Source organism: Carassius auratus, chromosome 12, assembly GCF_003368295.1.
Source record: "Carassius auratus strain Wakin chromosome 12, ASM336829v1, whole genome shotgun sequence".
NCBI classification, from domain to species: Eukaryota; Metazoa; Chordata; class Actinopteri; order Cypriniformes; family Cyprinidae; genus Carassius; species Carassius auratus.
Window position 1 is genome coordinate 17,750,696 of NC_039254.1, and position 22,513 is coordinate 17,773,208.

The 22,513-nt window shown below is 36.2% G+C and overlaps 1 protein-coding gene across 4 annotated transcripts in view; it reads right to left on the reverse strand.

Moving 5' to 3' along the window:
• Positions 1-22,024, reverse strand: part of LOC113112026 (uncharacterized) — a 46,268-nt gene extending 24,244 nt beyond the window's left edge. The window contains exons 1-25 of one of the 4 annotated variants that reach the window (XM_026277379.1): positions 21,397-22,024; positions 20,924-21,187; positions 18,666-18,908; positions 18,126-18,365; positions 17,475-18,041; positions 16,965-17,386; positions 16,745-16,873; positions 16,446-16,643; positions 16,187-16,327; positions 15,029-15,289; positions 13,583-13,766; positions 12,309-12,475; positions 12,096-12,224; positions 11,289-11,464; positions 9,529-9,698; positions 8,183-8,407; positions 7,211-7,317; positions 5,793-5,993; positions 5,536-5,647; positions 4,311-4,497; positions 4,085-4,232; positions 2,565-2,739; positions 1,536-1,713; positions 735-861; positions 399-518 (exon numbers count right to left, since the gene is read on the reverse strand). In XM_026277379.1, the coding sequence (XP_026133164.1) occupies positions 399-518; positions 735-861; positions 1,536-1,713; positions 2,565-2,739; positions 4,085-4,232; positions 4,311-4,497; positions 5,536-5,647; positions 5,793-5,993; positions 7,211-7,317; positions 8,183-8,407; positions 9,529-9,698; positions 11,289-11,464; positions 12,096-12,224; positions 12,309-12,475; positions 13,583-13,766; positions 15,029-15,289; positions 16,187-16,327; positions 16,446-16,643; positions 16,745-16,873; positions 16,965-17,386; positions 17,475-18,041; positions 18,126-18,365; positions 18,666-18,908; positions 20,924-21,187; positions 21,397-21,508 (4,983 nt within the window). In that variant the 5' untranslated portion in view covers positions 21,509-22,024. Of the gene's footprint in view, positions 1-398; positions 519-734; positions 862-1,535; positions 1,714-2,564; positions 2,740-4,084; positions 4,233-4,310; positions 4,498-5,535; positions 5,648-5,792; positions 5,994-7,210; positions 7,318-8,182; positions 8,408-9,528; positions 9,699-11,288; positions 11,465-12,095; positions 12,225-12,308; positions 12,476-13,582; positions 13,767-15,028; positions 15,290-16,186; positions 16,328-16,445; positions 16,644-16,744; positions 16,874-16,964; positions 17,387-17,474; positions 18,042-18,125; positions 18,366-18,665; positions 18,909-19,555; positions 19,702-19,752; positions 19,905-20,923; positions 21,188-21,396 lie in introns of those variants that run through there. The other 3 variants (XM_026277381.1, XM_026277383.1, XM_026277380.1) reach the window with 3 other exon arrangements.
• Between the last annotated feature and the right edge of the window lie 489 nt (positions 22,025-22,513).

The window sequence follows — 22,513 nt, forward strand, 5'->3', positions numbered from 1 at the left end:
CTGATTATTATTAATGTTAAAACAGATGCACTGCTGAATATTTCTGTGAAAACCGTGATACATTTAATTTTTCAGGATTCACAGACGAATAGAAAGGAGACGGCGAGAAAGTGCAGTGAATCTCTGCTGCTTCTGAGAACAAAGAAACACAAGAAACACATTCACCGCACTTTACTAATCATCTCCCTTGCACCAACACTTAGTTCCTCAGAGGTATAAAGCACTGAACGCTTGCATAACGTCCCCAAACATGTCATGAGAACCAAACAGAGGCCAATTAAAAGATGGCAAAACTGGGACAGGACGCAGGTAAACAATACAGAAGCAAGTCTGGCTTCTTTCACTTCGATTTAGTGCATTTCCCCATACACGAGCTGATAATTGTGTGCAACACCTGCCTTTTTAGGATAAAGCATTCTCTTGACCACTAGCCATCGCTCTTCTCCACCGGTGTGTGCCACTTCCAGGATGTTATGGCTCAGATCACGCCGCGTCATCGACACCAAACGCTTCTCAGCCTGAGGATTAAACAAGCACATGACAGTCAAAGAACATCATATCTGATGCATCAGGCATTTCTGGCTCATACGGTCTCAAAAATACCAATGAGACAACAGAAAGCATGGAGTAGATTGTGTGTGACTGCTTTAACGGCTCCAAATAAAACACAGCAGGCTTTCTAGGGTAACAGAAGGAGCTGTTTTTGGGCGGTGATGCATGAAGCAGGTCTTCACCTCATTGAAGATGGAGATGGAGCGAAGGCGATGGAGGAAGAGCAGGAGAGAGGGATGAACGTCATGGAAGAGGTTTTTAGTCTGGTAGCTCTCGGAGCGCAGGGGCAGGTGGATCTTTGTAGCCCATCTAGAAGAAAAATAGACACCAAAGAGCCGTTTCATAACAATAATGCAAAAAAAAAAAAAAAAAAAAAAAAGGCAACTGTGTGACGTCTGAACTCTATTTTTACACGAGTAGCTTCAAGCAATTCAAGACTCAACAATATTCTGATCTCTAACCACGAAGTCTTCCTAAATAAAATAATGCAAGTAAATATTTTAAATTTTTTTACAAAATGTTATGCATATTAAATACATTAAAAAATATATTTAATGAATTAAAAATATATATAAACTTTCTAATTTTGAATATATTTTAGTTATTTTTTTTTTCAGTATTAATTAATTACATGTGCTTACTCTTTGATGCAAGTGATTACGCATAATTTAATGTTTTTTCTAAAAAAAGATGATGTAATATGGACACCAAAAGTGTTTAAGCACATTTTCTGGCAGAGTGAGAAATCTAAAGTCCAGGCTTTAAGATTAAAATGTAAATCTGAGCCGTTTCAACTGAAAGAAACTCGCACTGACTGATCTTGAAACATGTCAGTGCTTTGTTTTGTCTTGAGATGCACACCAGTAATGCTTTTTTCTAAGAAATGTTTATAAAAATAATTTAATTGAGCTATGACCTAATCCTGGTTTAGGCTAAGCCCTGTCTGTGGAACCGGGCTTGTGAATCTTGTGGGTTTGTTTAACCTCTGTTCTGCGATCTCTCTGGCGTCAGCGCTCACAGGACGCTCCTGATCCACCCAGTGAGGCAGGATGTATCCCATGGGGCCGCTGTTCTTGTCAAATCGGATGTGGAAACCATTGGAGTGGATCTCCGGACAGTCGGTGACTTTAAAGACTGATTTGAAGCCAATGCCCTTTTGACCTGTAAATAACAAAACACCACAGACACTGTTCCTTTAGATCCGTCTCCTCTGGTCAGCTCAGGCCATTTCAATTAATACATGCATCAATCACTATGAAAGATCGTTAGCGTGCTAATAAAGCACACATAAAAAAATATATATATATATTTTCCATTTTAATTTGAGTTATAGTAGTGTTTTTGATAATTTAATAATTTAATTACATATCTTTTTAAATGTATATATATCGTTTTTATACATTTTTATTTCACTTACAGATTTTTATTTTTACATTTTAGGTAACAATAATAACACACTGCTATTAGGACAGTGTTTTCAAATTAGGGTTGCATGATATTAAAGTGTGCAATTTAATTGATATTTAAACATGTTTCATGATCTTTAGCCAATAAATACAATAATTGGTGCACAAGCACGAGGGTTATTATAGTTATAACTAAAACCACACATTAAAAAAATCTGTTACTTAAAAGAAAAACATTTACTGAAACAAAAAAATAAATAAAAAATTAATAATAAGCTAGCTGACAAGGCAGAATTTCTCATTTGCGTTTAACTAAATGTACTAAAGCAACAAAAAAAAAAAAAAAGGAAAACAAAAGAGAAAAACATGCAACAAAATGACTAATACTTTAAAATTAAAAACTATAATATAATACTAAAACAACACTGAAAAGCACTCATCTGAGGTAACAGTGCCAGTCTATTCTGCTACTTTTATTATTTTGTACCTTGAAATATTAAAATCGTGATATGCAGATCATAATCTGTACATTTGTTATTTTATTTCGATATTTTGCGCAGGACAAAAGCACAACCAAACATGGATAACGAAACATAATTAAAGTACCGATGTAGCCATATTTGTGTTTTCCTTTGGTGCTGCGGCCCACGTCACAGATGGCACGGACGTTGTTCTCCTCAAAGCCACACTCGTTGTTCAGGATGGTGATGCAGTCCTTCTCCACCACGAAGGCGAGCGCTGGCTGCTCTCGGCCGTCAGGGTAGCAGTTATCATCAGCGTTCTGCACAAACACAAACATCAGCTTCGGGAAGAACTGCACCATTCTCAGATTTCAGATGATGTATACATCTCAATTTAGAAAAATTGACACTTGTTTTGTGCTCCAGGTTCACACCCATATATAATACACACACATTTTAAAATTATGAAAAAGTGGTTTGAATGTATGATTCAATGACTCTTTGTTTCATAACAGGATGAATCAGCGTTTTTGAAGGAATTACTCGAATGAATGATTCCGCGCCAAATATATATATTTTTAACATTCACTTGTTGACACCTAGAAGAGAAACCCTGCAATCGACACAAACTTCACTTAAAGCACCAGTTCAAAAGCTGATTTGCTCTATTTTGATCACTACCATAGACATCAATGTTTATATTCGAACTATAAACGTTCATCCCAGTAAACTGAACGACTGTTATGATGCGTCCACACCAGACACGAATGAAGCTTCATCGCCATAATCCCATGCATTTTCAACGGAGAGCTAGCGACTTTTGGCAACACGAGTGACAGTGACCACTGACGACAGAATGCGGGCACGTAAAGCGACAAAATTGAGAATTCTTCAACTTTATACCAATCAGAAGTGAATGTCGGAAGCGATTACCAACGGAAAAGTCGGGCTTTAAGTCGATGCAAAGATGCGAATAGACATCCTGCGGCGCGATCAGCGCGATTGAAAAGGTGCGAATGACACGGCACGAATTGAACGTTTCTGCCGTTTTGACACGTGATTCGCACGAGTTGAAAAATCTAAACTTTGGCGAAAATAAACATGAGAATCGTTTAATTCGTGCCGGGTAATTCCCACCGCTTCAATCATGCGGATCGCGCCGGAGGATGTCTATTCGCATCTTTGCATTGACTTAAAGCCCTGTTTACACCGCAAACGACTTTTTCGTTGGTTGCCCCTTGCGAAATTCACTGCTGATCACGTAGAGTTAATCATCTCCGAAATCGGCGAAACTAATTTTTAAATAGGCGCTGTCTTTATAAATAAAACGCTTTATAAATTAAATACATTCTCGTCTGAAATCCTTTTAAAACTACATTCCATGACAACAGTAATATTTAGAAAATTCTCCAAATAAATGGTAGTTGAAATCACAATGCTGCATGAGCTCCTCCCATGACGCCAATTCACGTCTGTTGCGAGGCGAGCTTCACACTTGAAAAAAGCAAATTTAGTAAACTCGAAATGTTCAAGCATCCAACTACGCACGTCTGGTGTGAACGCATCATTAGACAGAAATAACACTGTGAGCTGTTTCTTACCTAAACATGGCACCTGTTTGATTTGAATGATGCACTAAGATCTTTTACAAAGGTTGCTGCTGACCTGAATGAGCTCCAGCACGAAGTGTGTGTCTTTGCTGTAGAGTTCAGTGGAGAGGCGCTCCAGACTGCGGCCCAGTCTCGCCTGCTGCTTCCTCATCAGGTTCTGTCCTTCCTCGTTCAGCTCCACGCCGATGCCGAACTCCGTCTTCCTGCAGCAGCAGCGACAGCATTAGCACCGAGCTAAACTCTGAAGAAACAGTGAGTAAACGAAATGAACCTGAACGAACCTGATGTCCTCGATGATAACTTTGTGCTGATCCATCTCGGCTGCGTTCTCTTCTTCATCTGGCTGATCAGCAGTCGTTGAGTTTTCTCTGTCCTCATCCTCACTGCTGTCCGTCTCTTCAGTGCGTTCAGACACCAGCTCATACATCTGCTCCTCTTCATCATCTTCATCATCATCATCATCGACGTCTTGAAGAAACAATGCCTTTTTATCATTTTATTTCAGAAGCCATATTTTTTGCACATCTTAGCTATATTTGTTTAATGTTCTTTTAATGTCATCCATATTTTTCCCTTTTATTTCATTACATAATATTACATTTTATTTCCCTTTTATTTCATTCTAAGCCATATTTCTTTGCACATTTTAGCATTATTTGTTTACTGTTTTTTCATGTCATTATTCCACACTTTTATCACCATTTTTATTGCTTTTTATAAGACAATTTTACGTTTTATCGTTTAATTTCTTATTGCTTTTATTTCATTCTTAATCCACATTTTAGTATTATTTGTTAACTGTTCTTTCATGTCATTATTCCACATTTTTCCATTCTTTTTTTATGACAACTTTCATTTAAATCATTTTATTTTGTATTGCTTTTAACTCGTAAATTTTTTTGCATATTTTAGCATGTTTCTATGTTTTATCACCATTTTCATTGTTCTTATTTTTCATGACAATTTGTTAAAAAAAATTATTACATTTTTATTGATTTTATTAAAATTTTAAGCCATATTTTTCTAAGCATTTTACCTCTATTTTTACTGTTTTATTTCAAGCCATACTTTTCTACACTCCTTTTATATAACTTTAGCTTTTTAATTTTATTTTTAACCCATATTCTTCTTCACATTTATTATTTTTCTTTGTTTTTATAACATATTTTTCCATAAATTTTTAAGTCACTAATTTAATTTTTCCTTTTAGTTTTAAGACATTTTTGTTTCTACACATTAACATTTTTTATTGTTATTTAAATGTACATTTTAAGTTTTTTGTTTTTTTTGCACCAAAATCATAATCACTTTCTGTTCTCTTATCGAACCTAAGAATTAAACAACAGACATTCAGCCTTAATTTAACTTTTGACTTTGAACAGCTTTTGAACAGACTTCATCACACCATTTCTGAAATATTGCAAACATTATAATCAACTGAATGTGAAAGTGTAATGAAACCATCATGCACAAGAACAGACAAAAACAGTAAGAAGTGAGGCTCACCCTGCTGATGGACTCTTCTGGGGCTGCTGGAGGAAGTGCTGAGCTCCGTTTCCTCCTCATTATCCATCTCATTCACTGAAGACATGTCACTCATAGAGTCCTCCACCACAAACTGCACAGATTACAAGCCTTTCATTAAGAAACTAGAACTAAGAACATATATAGTTGTGTTGCATTGTGGTCTGCATGATGTAGGGACACAATTATGAGAGTTGGAAGCCCTGTTCTGCTGGAACACACTAGAAGGGAAGCCAAACCTTCTTGATCTCTGAAGGCAGTTGAGCAGGAGCTTGCAGAAGCAGTTTGTGGTTGAAGTGGCTCCTCCACTCGGTGATTCCCAGCAGGAGCCCCATCTGATGCAGTTTGTTCAGGAAGCGTGTGTGTGATCGTGCAGCGTCCAGCAGCAGTGTTTTGGATCTGGTCTGCCCGAGCACTTTAGACAGCGGCTCCAAAAACACCTGCACAGAGTCAGAAACGTCCAAGGCATAAGACACACATCCCACACAGCTCAGACTAGAGGATCAGATCATCATCAGTGCTCTGCCAATATGGGCATACTAAAATACATAGTTTAATGATAAGAAAATTTAGCTTATAAATAAATAATTAACAATATATACTGTTTTTTTTTTCTTTAAAAAAAAAATTAAACCGTGTTAATATATACAGTAAATATGTTGTGTTTGTAAAATATGTATGTTTGTATGTATATATATATATATATATATATATATATATATGTAATCATTAAATTCAATTGTAACTGCATGATTTACTTGCCTTTTTCATTCATCTAAAAAAAAAAAAAAAAAAAAAACTTTGGTGGAACAGACTTTTAACAGAGGAACAGATTTACAAATGTTTTTTATTTATTTACAAATATTATTTAAGGTTTAACAACAAATTAAATCCCTGACTATAATCTTAATAAAATCAGAATAAACAATTCTTCCAACAATCATGAATAAATAATGACATTTTCAATAACTATCCCTGTATAAAACTCTATATTTATATATTCTTAATTATTTATGAACGCACACACAATTATTTATTTATTATATATATTTATTATATTCATTATAATTTATTTACTTACATATATAATACATTTTTTAAATAATTATTTATATTTACATAACATATGGCTATTTATTTTATATTTAGATGTTTTATTTTATTAAATTCTATATTTAATTTTATACATATATATATATATATATATATATATATATATATATATTTTATTTTTTTATTTTATTTTTTACCTATATTATACATTTTTGTTTGTTATTTTTGTGTGTGAATTAGGTATACGGTTTAAAGTAATTATAATTGTAAATCAGAAAATTACAAGTATATCATTTTTTTTCTTTTTATGCGTTTTCCCACTTCAGGTCATAGATAGCCGAGCTATACATCTGATCCACTCAGGTGTGTGAATAAAGCAGCTTCAAACCAGACTCATCCAATCAAACATTTCAGCTGATTAACTGGCCTGTGCAATAATCGAGTCTATCGCTAATCATAAAGCAGATCTCCAGCGGGGAAAGAGAGATGTGAGCTCTCTCTCGTGTGATGATATGAGTGAAGCAGCAGCAGCAGAGGCGTTCGACACAATGATGTGATCTCTCGAGCTGTTAGTCTGATGAAGCAATGAGACACAGGTCAGTACCTGCTGCAGGAGCTCCTTGCAGATTCTCGTAGGCATCAGAGCAATGCATTCAAGCACAAACCGAGCCACACGGCCGTACGAGTATCCATCCTCACCGGGCCTTATCTCTGTTTCAAACAGCACAAACACATCAGATTACATTCATTGACTAAATTAAGACTTTAAGACCTTTAAGTCCTGTAGAGATGAAACTAATAAATCATGCGGTTAGAGAAACAGGGGTATATTTGCAGTAGTAGCCAAAAGTACATTGGGTCAAAATGATACATTTTACTTTTATGCTCAAAATCATAAGGTTATTAAGTAAAGACCATGTTCCATGAAGATATTCTGTAAATGTCCTATCGTAAATATATTAAAATTTCAGTTTTGATCAGTAATATGCATTGCTAAGAACTTCATTTGGATAAATTTAAAGGTGATTTTCTCAATATTTAGATTTTTTGCGTTCTCAAATTCCTCAGATTTTCCAATAGTTGTGTCTCGGCCGAATATAGTCGTCCTAATAAACCATACATCAATGGAAAGCTTATTTATTCAGCTTTCAGGTTAATCATTTCATATCAGACTTCATATGTTCATTTTGCATCTCAAAGGAAATGTATCTTGACGTTTAGAGATTTGTACTGGAAAGCAGAAAAAAAATGCTTACAAAGACTTTTTTTTTTGGCAGTGTATGCAACAATTCACTTTTTAACTATAACTATGAATTTAAGACTTCTTGCTTTGATTTAAGAGCTCTATAGGCATTAATGTGTTGGGAGGGTGAATCTAGACATATTAAGACCCACAAACGCTCTGAATTAAAGATTTTAAGGAGCCATGTAGGAGCCCGGTAGGAGCAGTATCATCTGTGTTTATGGATGGAGCGGAGTCAGATAAACAAACGGTTTCAGGACACAGTGTGACGGACGGTTAGTAAAGCGTGACGAAGTGTGCAGACACTTGTGGTGCGAGAAGAAACCCTCCCACCTTCCTGTGCGACCGCTATATTCAGCGCGCTCTCCATGTGATTGGCCAGGAGCGCCGTGGGCGTGTTTGGGATCCCGTAAGCCACCACGATGGAGACCAAGTGTCCGGCGGTGCCCACGGGGTCCAGAGCCTGTGTGGCCTCGGAGAAGTGTTTGTCCCCGGTGTCAGCGGTGACCCGCAGCAGGACGCCCGGAGAAACCTCGAGAGCCAGCAGCTCCGTCTTACCTGGACACACGAGGATCAGGATTCAGTCTCTGATATTATCTGGCACTTTAGTGATGATTAACTGCATGTGTTTTTAGGCCTGTTGTAGACAAGCTTGTCATACTCTGTGAGATGGTTAATTCACAGCAGAGATAGAAATTGCATAATTAATTTTTTTTTTTTGATATTTCACACCTTAAAATAATTAGATTATTTTTCCCAAGAACATTTTTCCGTTTATAAAGACAATTTTGTCTAATTTTAATCATATTTTGTGTCAAAATCTTATATCTAATCAAATTCAATTCGAATCAGTGTTATTTTAGTATCACTGAGATTTTATTATTATCCTGAATTAGTTTTAATTTTTATATTTTGTTTCAATTAAAATTTTGTCATGTTGTCACTTATTCACATTTTTTTTCTATATAGCTTTCATAATTTTTTACTTGCATGTCAGTTTTAGTTATTTAGAACATCAAGGTAAACAAAATAAGAAATATTTCCTCACTGAAAATTTTACTTTTTTTTGCATAAATAATTTTTCATAATTTATTTCACAGATTTTTTTTTGTTAATTTGTGTAAAAAAAAAAAAAAACCTTAAAAAATTTGGTCACACTTTATTTTAGGGTCCAATTTTCACTATGACTTTTGCCTCAATTAACTCCTTATTTGCTGCTTATTAATAGTTTATAAGGTAGTTGTTAAGTTTAGGGTATAGGGTAGGATTATGGATGTCCTGCATTATATGTACTTTATAAGCACTAATAAACATCCAATATGTTATTAATAGACATGCTAATAAGCAACTAGTTATTAGTCTGAATTGGACCCTATACTAAAGTGTTACCAATTTTTTTTTAAGCTATTCAATTATATTTTGAATATTGAAATACATTCAAAAAAATATTTTAATAGGAAACAATATTTTAAACAGGAGCTAAAGACTGTATTTAATGAGTGAGTCATTGCATCATTGGCTGATTCTTTCAGGAATGAAGCAAGTCTTTGTAAATGAATCACTAAACTAAATGCTCAACTATATCACATGGAAATATAAGACTAGGACGCTAATACTTAATAGGAGCATTGCACAGCACTAGATCACAGTTTAAGCATGCTTCTGGCGAGGTGACGCACCACAGTACTTGTCGATGAAGTCTTTGAGAGGGCCGTGGTTGGGCTGAAACACCAGATGCCACTGACTCCATTCCTCCAGGTCCTGCAGCAGAGGAGCCGACAGCAAACTCGCCCGCGCCTGATCACGGCTCACCTCGCCCAGAATACCCACGGAGTCCACCACACACTCCCTGAGATCACACACACACACACACACACACACACTCATGAGTCTCCAGACAAACATGTGTGTGTGCGCGTTCAGTTCTCCAGCTACTTTACCAAACAACGGTATGGACACCAGACTGAATTTGTGTAAAACAAAAAATAAATGTAATTTAATTATTAGATTTTAATCATAACATATACACACACACTATATGCTTTATGTGACCCTAGAACACAAAAGCAGTCTTAAGTCGCTGGAGTATATTTGTAGCAATAGCCAAAAATACATTGTATGAATCAGAAGTATTCATTTTCTTTTTTCCAGGATCACATATACAGTACTGTACGGTTGGGCTTGGTAAGACACTTATAAACATGTTTCTGAAAGACGTTTCTTGTAATATTTCTCATAATATGCAGATTAATTCATCACACTGACTGCAATTAAATCACATATCAAAAACCTCAACAACAACAAAAAAAGGTTAGAAATAATAAATACTATATTAATGCAAAAGGTTTATATTCAGGAGGCAGATTAAATGCATTCATTTTTAAACGCACAGCTTTTTCTTTTAAATAAAACATTTAATTACCATGTTATTATTGATAGCCCATGGACCATTTGTTCTTTACCCCTTAACTGTCACTCACATTTTTGAACACTGACTTTGTAGTGCACAATCCAAACTTAAATTTGTATAATTCATGAACGAAAATATTTTGTAACATGATATTGATGTACCATTTTCATGGTAATGCAATGCCTGATTTTAAAATGGGTTTCAAAGGATGAATTTTGAGATTTTACGTTTTCAGTCGATATATAATTTCTGATGATTTCTAAAATGTGATAGAGAAAAAGGCAACAAAAAATTCATTTTTTAAAACAAAGGTCAAACCTCCAGTTATAATTTAGATTTTGAGGGTGCACTCTTGTCATACATTCATTGATTACTTTTCATACATAATTTTTAACAAAAAGTATTGGTAAAATATATGTCTGGGAGTCTTAGACCTTTCCAACGATATATAGTTTGTCAAGATTAGATTAGATTTTATTGTAATATAGTGAAATAAATGTAGGCGTCCCATAAAAAAAAATAAAAAAAAAAAAAATAATAATAATAATAATAATAATATTATAATATATATATATATATATATATATATATATATATATATATATATATATATATATATATATATATATTTTTTTTTTTTATTATTATTATTTTTTATAGTTAACATTTTGTCCAGAAGGAAAAACAGCGAACCAAAAAAAAAAAAGTATAAAGAAAAAAGAAAAAAGCATGCATGTAAATTACAGTAAATTGCAAAGAGTGTCTGGCAGAAGCCAAAAAGGATTTAAACAGAATTTATTTCAGATAAGTCAGAAGTGTGAATTTGGGCAGCAATTAAATTACCACATGACATTGGTGTTTGTCAAAAATCATGAAGTAGTTTGGTTGGGAGTGGGAGAAACTCACCAACTAAACCCTGGGAATCAGGCTTTGCTCTGAACTAGTTTTACAGCCGTCTATCAACAGCTCACAGAGTTGTGCAGAGAGACAGACGAGTACGAGTTAAAGTAGAGATCTGAACCGTCTTACCCTGAACCCATGGGCAGCAGAGGACACTCGTAGCGCACCACACTAGCGACAGCGTCTCCGCTTAGCTCCTTCTGCTTCTGAGTGCACTTGACCAGAAAACTGAGCGGCCCGTGACCGAGCTCTCGACTATCTCTGATCCGGTAATGATTCCTCAGAGCGGCTTCGATGAACGGCAGCTGACCCAGAACAAAAACACAGACGCGTTTCATTCCCACGTGTACGGTAACTGTACGTCTGCTAGAATTAACCCTGTAAAGCCTGGCATGTCAAATCATAACCCATTATTGAACCTTTAAACACAAAATCTGAAATGAGTAAATGTGTTTAATGATTTGTTTGGCTCATGTAATCTGATTTACAGAGAACAAGGAGGAAAAACAGCTCAATTTTATTCAAAATGAACAAAACATGCAATTTGGTGAAGATGCTTGTGTTCATCTGATGAAACTGAGCAGATACTTAAAAAGACCAGTAAGAGTTCATCTGGAGATATTACTGACCTTATTCTGACCTTTACTTGATCACAATCAGGAAAGATTTGAGTCGAGAAGCAGCAGCTGAAGTTAGACGCTTGTGCACAAACTAAAAGAGCTTTTACTTGATTAAAATAGTCTAAACTATTAATCAGATGACAGAAGGCTTGTAGTGATCGTGTGTAACAGTTTTGATCACTTAGAGAGAGGCTTTATAGGGTTAGAGATGCTTGTTTGTTCATCTGTGTGGGATGTTTCTGTAAGTAGGAGGCAGTCTTTGAAACATACTAATCAGAGTCGTGATCTACCGAACCGTGCACCGTACAAAACTCACTCTGCTGTCATCTCCCTCCCCGCACTGCTTGATGAACTCAAACACATCCTGTCTGCACGGTCTGAAGCCGTCCGTTCCAGGATCCTGGCTGTCGATCGAGACGGCGCCCCCTGCTGCCTCCTGCAGGACCTGCGCCGAGACCCAGACCAAGACCGGTTAGTTACGCTATGACCGACACGCCATGAGAAACCTCACACGAGGAGAAACACGCACCTTTTTGTTGTGGAAAATGAAATCAAGGAAGGTCCCTTGCTGCAGCTGACTGAAGTCTTTAAACTTGAACTTCTCTGCGATCCTCTTTTCCAGAGTGCGAAGGTGGGCCAGAGTAGGTGTGCTCTTGAAACTAGTGACACACTCTTGAAAGTAGCTCTTCACGTCAGCTACGCACGAAATCACCACATGAGAACAGCTCAGAGATTACATTTTACACGACAGGCAATAATGCACATGCATTTAAGTGACAAACATGGATACTTTAGATATAGGACAACTATATAGCTATAGGAAAACAGACAGATTTACACCAAGAACAATGCAACTGCATGCAACACATCACAATAGCATTTAAACAGGGGGACAAATTGACTATCAATTGACTAAAATTAGATTTTCATCACATTAACTGTAAGAAAATAATACATAAAGAAAAACTGCTAAGAAAACCCCCCCAATAAAGATAATTTATAAAGATAAATAATATTATACTAATTTCTATTCATGTATTCTATTCAGTATTAGTACAATAAATTATATTCATGTGACAGATTAAATGCATTCATTTAACAAATGTAAAAAATTAAAAATGTTAAAATATCATTCCATTTTTAAAGAAATTAACATTTAAAAAGTTAACGTTACATTGATAGCCCTAGTTAAAACAATAACTCTATATTGACATTTCGTTCATAAAAACCCCCCACTAATTTTAATAATTTTACCTTTATATTTATTTATCTATAACACTTTTACTTGTTAAAATTATCTCTCTATTAACTTTTTATTTTTGTAAAAAAAAAAAAAGTATAACAGTAATTTGAGGTTTGAATTTATTTTCAAATTTAATATCTCTATATGGAGTTTTTGTTCTTAAGTAATTATGTAAAAATTTGTATTTTATTTAATATCTAACATTGCTTATAGTTTAAATGAATTTGTATGGACCCTTTGTTCTAAAATATTTTTAATAATTTTATTTTTTTAGAACAAAATGTCCAGAGAAAGTAATTATTTTAACTAAAAGCTATGTTAAATATAAAATAAAAATAACATTATATATGTATATATATATATATTTTTTTTAGAACAAAAAAAATTCCATGTATAATGGATATATAATGGACATTCAAATACATAATACATTATTATATATTGTATTAATTTAGATATTTTAATAGGCTTTCCAGACATTTATGCATGTCATCATACTGTCCTTTTAGCGTCATATTTTGGATGGTGCTAAAACTAAAAGGGGAGATTCAGACAGCTACCTTCAGTAGGGAGCATCTCTGTGGCTCTCTCTTCTGTAGATTTCTTTGCCTCTGTTTTTTTCTGTGGTTTTTCTTTAGCTACCAGGTCCTGAGGGGTGTCCAAGGAGCCACAGCATATAGCAAGCTGGAATAAGGCTCTAGCAAGTCTGTCTCGGTTTATACATAACAGGAACGTCTGAATAGTCTGAGTACATGAAAAAAGCACAATCAGTTGCTTCCAGAACAGATACGAAAGAACCGTTCAAAATTAATACATTACGAACATGCATTCAATATTCTCAATCGGATTCAGTTCATCAAACCAGAGCAGAAGTGGCATGATTATATTCATAGACGTGCACCACCAGAAATGACCCCATCACATGCTAATCCCTCAAAGTGAATAAAGGTAAGGTCAGTGAAAACAGTGAGTGCATAAGGAATTATATTGGGTTTACATAATATTTCTGAGTGGGATTAGCGGATGATGAGCATAACATCTCATTAATAAAGACTACTCTCTTTGTTTCTTTTTCATATCAATATTGGTGGTAGTCCGGGATTTCATCTGGTACAGACATTAATAATTGGAAACAAGCAATATTAACTTCTCCATTTGAGTTCCTTGGTGTGATATTTGTCCCATTTTTCTTCTACTATAACTGGACAGAAACACACAAAACACACTTTGCTGGAGACACAGCCTCAATGATGCAAGAACTTAACTTTTGGGGTGAACTATCCCTTTAACTATCCCTTTAAGAATCTCATTAGTGATAATTATAAATGGGCACCCAACCTCGTTTTAGAAAGAGAAAGGCTCATGTCCAGCAAGGGAACGTTACTTACTGTAGCTTCAGCACACTCAGGACTTAAAAGCTCTTCCAAACAAAATGCACCAAAACTGCTTCTGGTTTGCCAACGCAAATCTATTTCTTAGGGTGGTTGCCATTTTTTTTACCTTTGCACATGCATGTTGACTACTCAGGGCTGCGTTTCCCAAAAGCATCATAACCCCAAGTTAAATTGTAGACCCACTGCTACCAATGCCATCTACGATCAACTTAAACAATCAAGGATTTTGAGAAACGCAGCCAAGATTAGTAATCAGTGTTGTAGGACTCAATCTCCAGTCCGTCTTGAGTTCAAATCCAAAACTTGCTTTCATGTTCTTTGTCTTTTCATCAAGTCCTCTTGATTTAGACTCTGGCATCGTGAGTTTCACATGACTCTGATGCAAAACCGGTCTTTAATTACCCCAAGGGAGAGCATATTTACACTCTATGAATCAGTTAGACCTTAGGACTTATCCTGATTTGACTGAAACTCAGACTCAAGTCTAATTTAAAGTACTACAACACTGGGTTTCGAAAAAGCAGTCATGTCTCCATTTCCATTGCGATTAGGACACATAAAACATCAATAATAACCAGTCGGCCAAATCTTAAAATGGGTGATTTTGTTTACCTTTGTCATGCTCTTGTTGAAGACACTTTCAGAATTGATGAAGACTTCCATGACTGCATCCGCGGCGGTCATATTTACATATTTTTTCCTCAGCTCAGAGTTGCCAATCTGGGAGAAGGTCACAGGTCCTTGGGCTGGATCCATGATGCTCTTCTTGATCTTAAACATTTTGGCATCCACCTCCTCCTGTATCTCTTTCTGAATGGCTTCTCTGGCTGTGTCCATGTGGCAAAACTCAGCAGCAGATGCTTTATTCAACGTCTAAGAACACAATTTGTGGACAAACAAGTGAATAATGCGGTAAAGTATGTTCAATATGGTTGTTGGATTTAGCATGCATGGAAATCTGGTCCTCAAAATTGATTGGTTTGCTCATTCCATGGCACTTGAATTTATGTTTTTATCACTTTGCTCAACATGGTTCGGTTCCCCTTTTCCACATACATGGTTCTGGTTTGGGTTAGGGTTCCTAACCAGTGTCCATTTCCACTACAGGAAAGAGAGTTTTGGGACGGAAATATTGGTCAACTTCAGCCCTAAAAACTTGATGGTCTGGAAACCCAGAAATATTGATGTTGGCAGAAGGGGGCAGAAAAAAGCAGCACATTTGGGAATAATTTGTGATTTCCTAAGTGTTGTGCTAACATCTCGAGGGAGAACATTGTAAAAAAACCATGCAAAATGTCAGTTGGAGGAAACATGCACTGTTTATGGAGCTCACAAAAGGAAAAAAAGTTATAAAGAAAGTAACATTTAATGCTGGTTTCAATCGGACAACCTAGCAAAACTGGTGCCTAAAGTCTCGTGGGCAGTTTGCTGGCGTCCCAAGTTTGAGTCCTAGTTTGGGAACCCCTCCCGTTCCCAACACCACCCACCTATCACTTTCCTATCTTCTACATAGCACTACAAGCAACAAAAAATGTTCAAGTAATCCACCTTGATTAGCTGGTTCAGATATTTGATTACATTTTGAGCTAAACTCTGAAAAATGGTGGGAGCAGGGTTAGCTATCCTTGACCACTGGTAACCAATAAGGTCATCTCCATCTTCCAGAGTTTTGGTAAACTGTTTAAGGGTGTATTTTCAGTGCTTTGAGAACTTAACCTTCGATACTGAATCATACACTTCTGAAAGAAGGGTGGTAGCAACAAATCTTACCGAAATAGGCAACCCAAGACTCTGGATTCTGATGCCAAGTTCATACGGTGACTCACAGCTGTACTGGTCTGCAAGGTGCTTCATGAAGTCAGCAAGGTCAACTCTAGGGGTCTTGCTTTTTCTTCTGAACATTCGGAGACTCTAAAACCAGCAGAAAACCACAGCAGAGTGAGTCTGAGTCATGTCAAAGTGGATGTACTCCTCCTCTCTGGTACGTTTCAGGATTGTCAAATACACAGCCGTTCCCAACCAGACTCACCCTGAGAATATCCACAGTCGCAATCTGATGTACATCATCATCCTTAGTATTTGCATCCATTTTGAACATTCTGTGAATAAGAGGGATCTTGCAGAGAGGGCCCAGATGGAGTTCTTCAAAGCGCTTCTTGTTCTTCAGGTTGGCCAAAGCCTGTCCCAATTCGTAAAGCGTGCATACAGAGGAAACCGCTTCCACTGACTGATTTAGAAAAAAGCACAAGTTTGTGTTGTCAAAACAGCATTTCAAACCTGTCAATCAGATCATAAACCTACACCAGAATTGGGTGCGAGACCTCGTACCTCAATATACATATTGATCTCCTTAATGCTGCGCTGAAGGTCCTGCACCGCAGGCAGATGCCGACGAGCGTCGATATTCATATCTTTCAAGCTGGACACTTGTAGAAGTGAACAAACTCTGCTGACCACCTTTACAATAACACAAAATAAAATTTTGATATTTTGACATAATAATGAACAAAATAGATGTTCTGGTTTGTTATTTTAGAAAGACACAGACCCTCTCGATGGTGACATGCTCTCCTTCGGCTGCTAGGGCTCTCATGACGTTCTCTACCAAAGAGTTCACTTCCTTTGAGCTCACTGCCTTTCTCCGTCTCCCAACATTGTCTTCATCTTCCAGCAAGGCTTCTGCTGCCCTCATGTTAGCACCGTGGACGTCTCTCACTTGGCTGTAGTAGGACTCACTGAAGACAGGCCCCCTTCCCTCCTTCAGCTTCTTCTCCTCAGCTTTGGACAGCGTAGAACCAAGAACTGGGAAGTCACCAAAGGACAGATTACTTGGTGTTGCCATCGGTGGGGCGGTTAAACTTTGAAACCGAAGCAAAGGGGATCCTGCCTTGGACCGGACCACTTGTTCATTTACAACAACGGGCATGGGCTTAACTTTCTTTACTTCCTCAATGAGCTTCTTGTGTGCTGCTACAAGAATAAAATGAATAGGGTTTTAAGATTTAAGAACATGGAATAATGTATTATCTTTAAAAAAATAAAAATTATATTCTCTTACCTTCAAGGCACTTGGCTACTGCTGGTTTATCATTTACAACAAGACAAGAGGAAGAAAGCTGTTTAGCTGTATGATTGTCATACAATGTCATGTAGAGATCTAATGGAAGTGCCGACCCAAATACGAGGAAGAAGCCATTCTGCAATTCAGTAATGGAATGGCGTGCAGATGGATACTTTTTTATAACCTCTTTAACTTTATCCATCAGTTCCTCTAGCGTCATTTCACTACCTCTTTGAGCAATGCTAGCTCCAAAACTAACTACAGGGGTTGTTGGGTTCGCAGGTGTCGAGTCATTGTTCACTTTTGGTAGGTTTGCAGGTGTTGGGACTGCAGGTGCTGCTCTGTGATTCCTGTGGAAGATTATCTCTTTCTCCACCAATAGCTCGTCGCTCAGGGAATCAACGAAGGAGGCGACTGTTTTGAAACCAAACTCTGACACAGTGAGGTTACGCCGATACTTTTGATTGAAAAAGTGAGACAACCTCCTAAGAGGAATGCCTGTGGGATGGTCCTTAACCAGCTCCAACACGTCTTTGAAAACCCCATCAGCATGCACAGGCGTTGCTGAGAAAAGCATTTAAAAAAAAACGTATGAGGACCACATGAATGCCAATGACAGAAGTCTAATATATTGCAACAAATAGTTACCTGTAAGGGTCGAAGCTTCAGGCTTTGCATCCTTGTAGAAAATCTGGCCATTTTCAACACAAAGCTCTTGGTTGAGAGAGTCAATGAACTCTGCTATTGATGAAAACCCAAGCTCTTTCTTTCTCAGAGGCCTCCCATATTCGCTATTAAAAAACACGGCTATTTTTGAAAGAGGAATACCTTCCTGGTGGCTTTTTACCAAATCCACAACTTCTCTGCATCTCTTTTCAAAGTCTTCACCTGTATAAAAAAATTAATAAATAGAGAGAGATGGCTTTGTCACAATAATAAAAGGAATTGCAAGTTGGTTTTCCTGACAGTATAACAAGTGATTCACTATTTTAAATCCTACTCAGTTTAAACTACGTTTAATCAGTTTCTCAAAAATGGCATTTCCTTGTGTAATGTCCTTCAAAACAGGAATCCAACACTTCTGTTTTTATTACAGTGCTGTGTTTGAGAAATACTTTACAAAACAGTTATTTCTTAGTTACATTAATGGAAATAATAAATCTGGAAGCCACGATGAAAAACCAGTACCTGTAAGAACTATGTTGCTATTGTGAAAGACCATACCATCCTCCATCAACAGATCCCTGCTAAGAGAGTCCACAAAGCTTTCCATTGATGGGAAGCCCAGCTCAGCTGGCAAAAGGGCTTGTTTATGTTTCTGAGCAAAGACCTCTGATAATTTATTAAGAGGAATTCCTTGAGGATGCCTTTTCAATAATTTGATAACCTTCTTATGAATTGCTTTCTTAGGAGCATCATCCATATTTCCATCTGGAAAAACAGTACAAACATTATTCAGAGTAGAATTTGTTTAGACTTTAATACAAAATCATTTGGCATTTATCTTCGAAAAATTTTATGAATATCAAGTCAGGAATGTTATTAAAAAAAGCATGAATCAAATGCATTTTTACTTTCTCTCCAAAAGATAAATGACCATTGACATCAAACTTACCTGTATATTAGAGTCAAATTAATCAGGAAAAACAATGTGTTTTCCTACAGGCTACATCATTTCTCAGCACTTAATAATGCACCTCAAAGTAAAACAGTTTATCATTTACGACCAAATAAAACTGGTAACACTTTACTATAATGCATCAAAGTGACATGACCTAACAAGCACTTATCAATCTTTGTTGATCTCATTTGACAGAAATACACTTTTCTTTTAGTTTACTATCTACTAAAGAACATTAACATACAATGTTTGGTTTTAAAAATGTATTAGTAAATGTTGAAATCAGGATTAATAAAGTGCCTTTTGTTATGTTTTAGTAGTTAACTAATGTTAACCAATCAAGCCAAATGCTACAACATTAACCTTTTTAAGTATACAGAGAAACCTTGCATGGAAATAATAATAACATACTGACAAACATTTGAAAATGATTATTTAATAACAGCATAGGTCTTACCCTGTGCTTGTACTCCGTGAATGTCTGACCGAACTGACTGACTAACTGATTGTGTGGTGTTTTATACTAGTCTCTCCCTTAGTCATAAATGTGCACTGCATCACGAGAAACAAAACTGAAAGTCATGCAAATGCCTTCAGCATTTCTCTCAATTCTAGAAAACAAAACAACCATTATCCGTCTGAAGATGATCCTACCTGTTTGAACAAAGACCGCTAGAAATGCTTTAAATGCTGTAGGACTTCATATGACAACACAGTGAGCATGTAATGTGTTTGTGTGAAATGATCGACGATGGCATGAGCCACAGGCTTAGGTTTCGTTTTCCTCACAGACTGTATAAAAACAGGTTTTCCGGCATGCATTCTCTCTCTCTCTCTCAGCTGATCTAATTCTCTGTGTGTTCAGAGAGAAGTCATGTGACCCAGCGCTCAGTTCAGCTTCCAGCTGGAGCCTGAGATAACATGCGCGGTTACATTTCCTGAAAACTGAAACTCAACTGGCTTGCCAATTAAAGGGATAAGAAGGAAAATCAAATCAAAACACTGTTGATCCCATATGAACTAACAGCAGATTCTTAGTAAGAACATTGTATGCTTAATCTGACTCAATTTGCAGCTGTTGAGAAATAAAAAAATATTTTTTAAAGATTTAAATAGTTATTTTTGTTTGTATTCACAACAACTTGCAGTAAGTGGTCATTCAATCAGGGTTTTTTTTGGGATGCCAATGGCAAAATCTGACTCAAAATACTGAGTTATATGATTATACAAACACATAGTTTAGATCATTTAAAGGAGCAGTTAACCCATAAATTAGAATGTGGTGAAAATGTTAGATTTTTCATCAGATTTGAAGAAATGTAGCACTACATGCAATCCAATGAGAGTTCAAACAGCTGATTAAAACAGATCCAGTCCATCTATTAATGTCTCGTGAAGCAAAAAGCTTCATGTTTGTAAGAAACAAATCCATCATTACGTTTTAATGCTTTCATAATAATGCTTCCTCCAGTTAAAAGTCTATCCCTTGCTGTCCTCTCACATTAAATCCAGCCAAATATTTGTTGAGCACTGTTTTGGTTGTAAACAGTGTTTGATCCGAGCAGATTTCTCTCCTGATTCAGACCAGATGACCTTTTCACGTCTCAGTGAATTTGTTTCTTATAAACACAGCTTTTTGCTTCACAAAATGTTCACTGATAGACTGGAGTGCTGTGGATTATTGTGTTGTTTTTATCAGCCGTTTGGACTCTCATTCTGACGGCACCCATTCACTGCAGAGCATCCATTGATAAGACACTGATGCAATACGTTGCCGCCCCATAAAGACAATCGATGAAATGAATGCAATGCTTTCAATTCATACCTTGAAACATGGGAAGCTGTAGAGTCCTGTGAACAGTGTTTACAGATTTGATTATGTTTTTATTGTTAATCCGTTCCACACGCACTTGGTCACTGAGCTCTTCAAAAAACTCCTGAAGGCCTTCCAAACCATAATCGCTCAATGGCCCAAATCTCTTGCCGTAGACCCTCCTGTACATAAAGATTAACCTTGACACTTCCAGTCCATCCGGAGAGCTCTGTATTAAGTTGACAACCTCCTCTTTCAGTGTTTGCAATGAGGGGACTGATGAAGCAAAATACAATTGTAAATGGCAAAAATATAGAAATATTAGAGATGTATATTCTGGCAGACAAAATTATAATTTAAAAATGATATTCTCATGTCAAATTTATGTTTTCCTGCCTCGAACTAGAGCAAGTGCTATAAAAAAAACAGTATGTAAAATAAAATGAGCTGTAAAGGCCACCAAATAGAAAATAAATGCACAATACTTTTGTCAGTTCCTGATGTCGAAGGTAGTGTTTCATCCGGGGACCTAGACCTTACCAGGGGCCCTTGATGTCTCCGAGGGCCACTGCTCGTTCCCTGTTTATTTGCCATCATCTTTCTTCTCGTTAAAAACAAGACACTCTCCAGTTATAAAATTCGCTGAGAGTTTCAACAAAAACATTTAAGTTCAGTTGCTTTACAACTGCCTCAGAAAAACTATCTCTGATTTAAAAACGAATCCAATGTGTACGCATCATTTGATTCAGAAAACGGATCAGAAACTTCTTCAAACGGTTCACTGTTGATCTCAATCTCTTAATAGCAGGGTTTCTGACACTGATTCAATGGAAAGCGATATTTTAAATAATACAATTTCAGTCGGGGGGAAAGCGCGTGAAATTAGTTACAGCTTTCTATAAAAAATAAAAAAGACAACACAATGTGGGTAAGATGCTTAAAAAAGTACTTTTGCAGCTAATATAGGTACCTTAAGAAACATCGCTCCCGTTTTATCTTAAATTATAATATATCTAATAACGCAAAATAGTGGCTACAGTCCTATATTTTAGCTACTTGTCTTGATCGCTAAACATGTAAATGAGCCTGACATTGGATTAATAGCGGCTTGTTTCTGAGCTTCTTCTTCTTTGGTTCCGCGCCGTTGTAGTTTCGCTTTAGCAAGGCGCCTCCCCCCTCTAGTGTTGTGGAGAAGAATCGTTACAGTTTACGTTTAAGAGCTGGCCAAAAAATATGATAGCTTAAAATACATGTCCCACTCCCATGTATCATATTTAAACAGTGTTGGGTGCAATGCATTACTAAGTAATTGAAGTAATTTATCTACTTTTCCTTTTAAAAAAGTAATGTGATATAATACAAATTCATTTTTTGTTTTTAATTTAACTAGTTACAATTCTGTCTGATGTAATGGCATTACATATAGGCTATAGAACAATACTGAAAGTGAAAAAAAGAAAAGAAAATTTAAATTAACCAGTTCAAGAAAATTTGATGTAACTTTATATTATTATTAACTAATTAAAAGTTTCATATCTATCCTTGCATTGCTCGACTGAAATTAATTTAGAATGTAACTAGCAAAAATTTATGCAATACCTA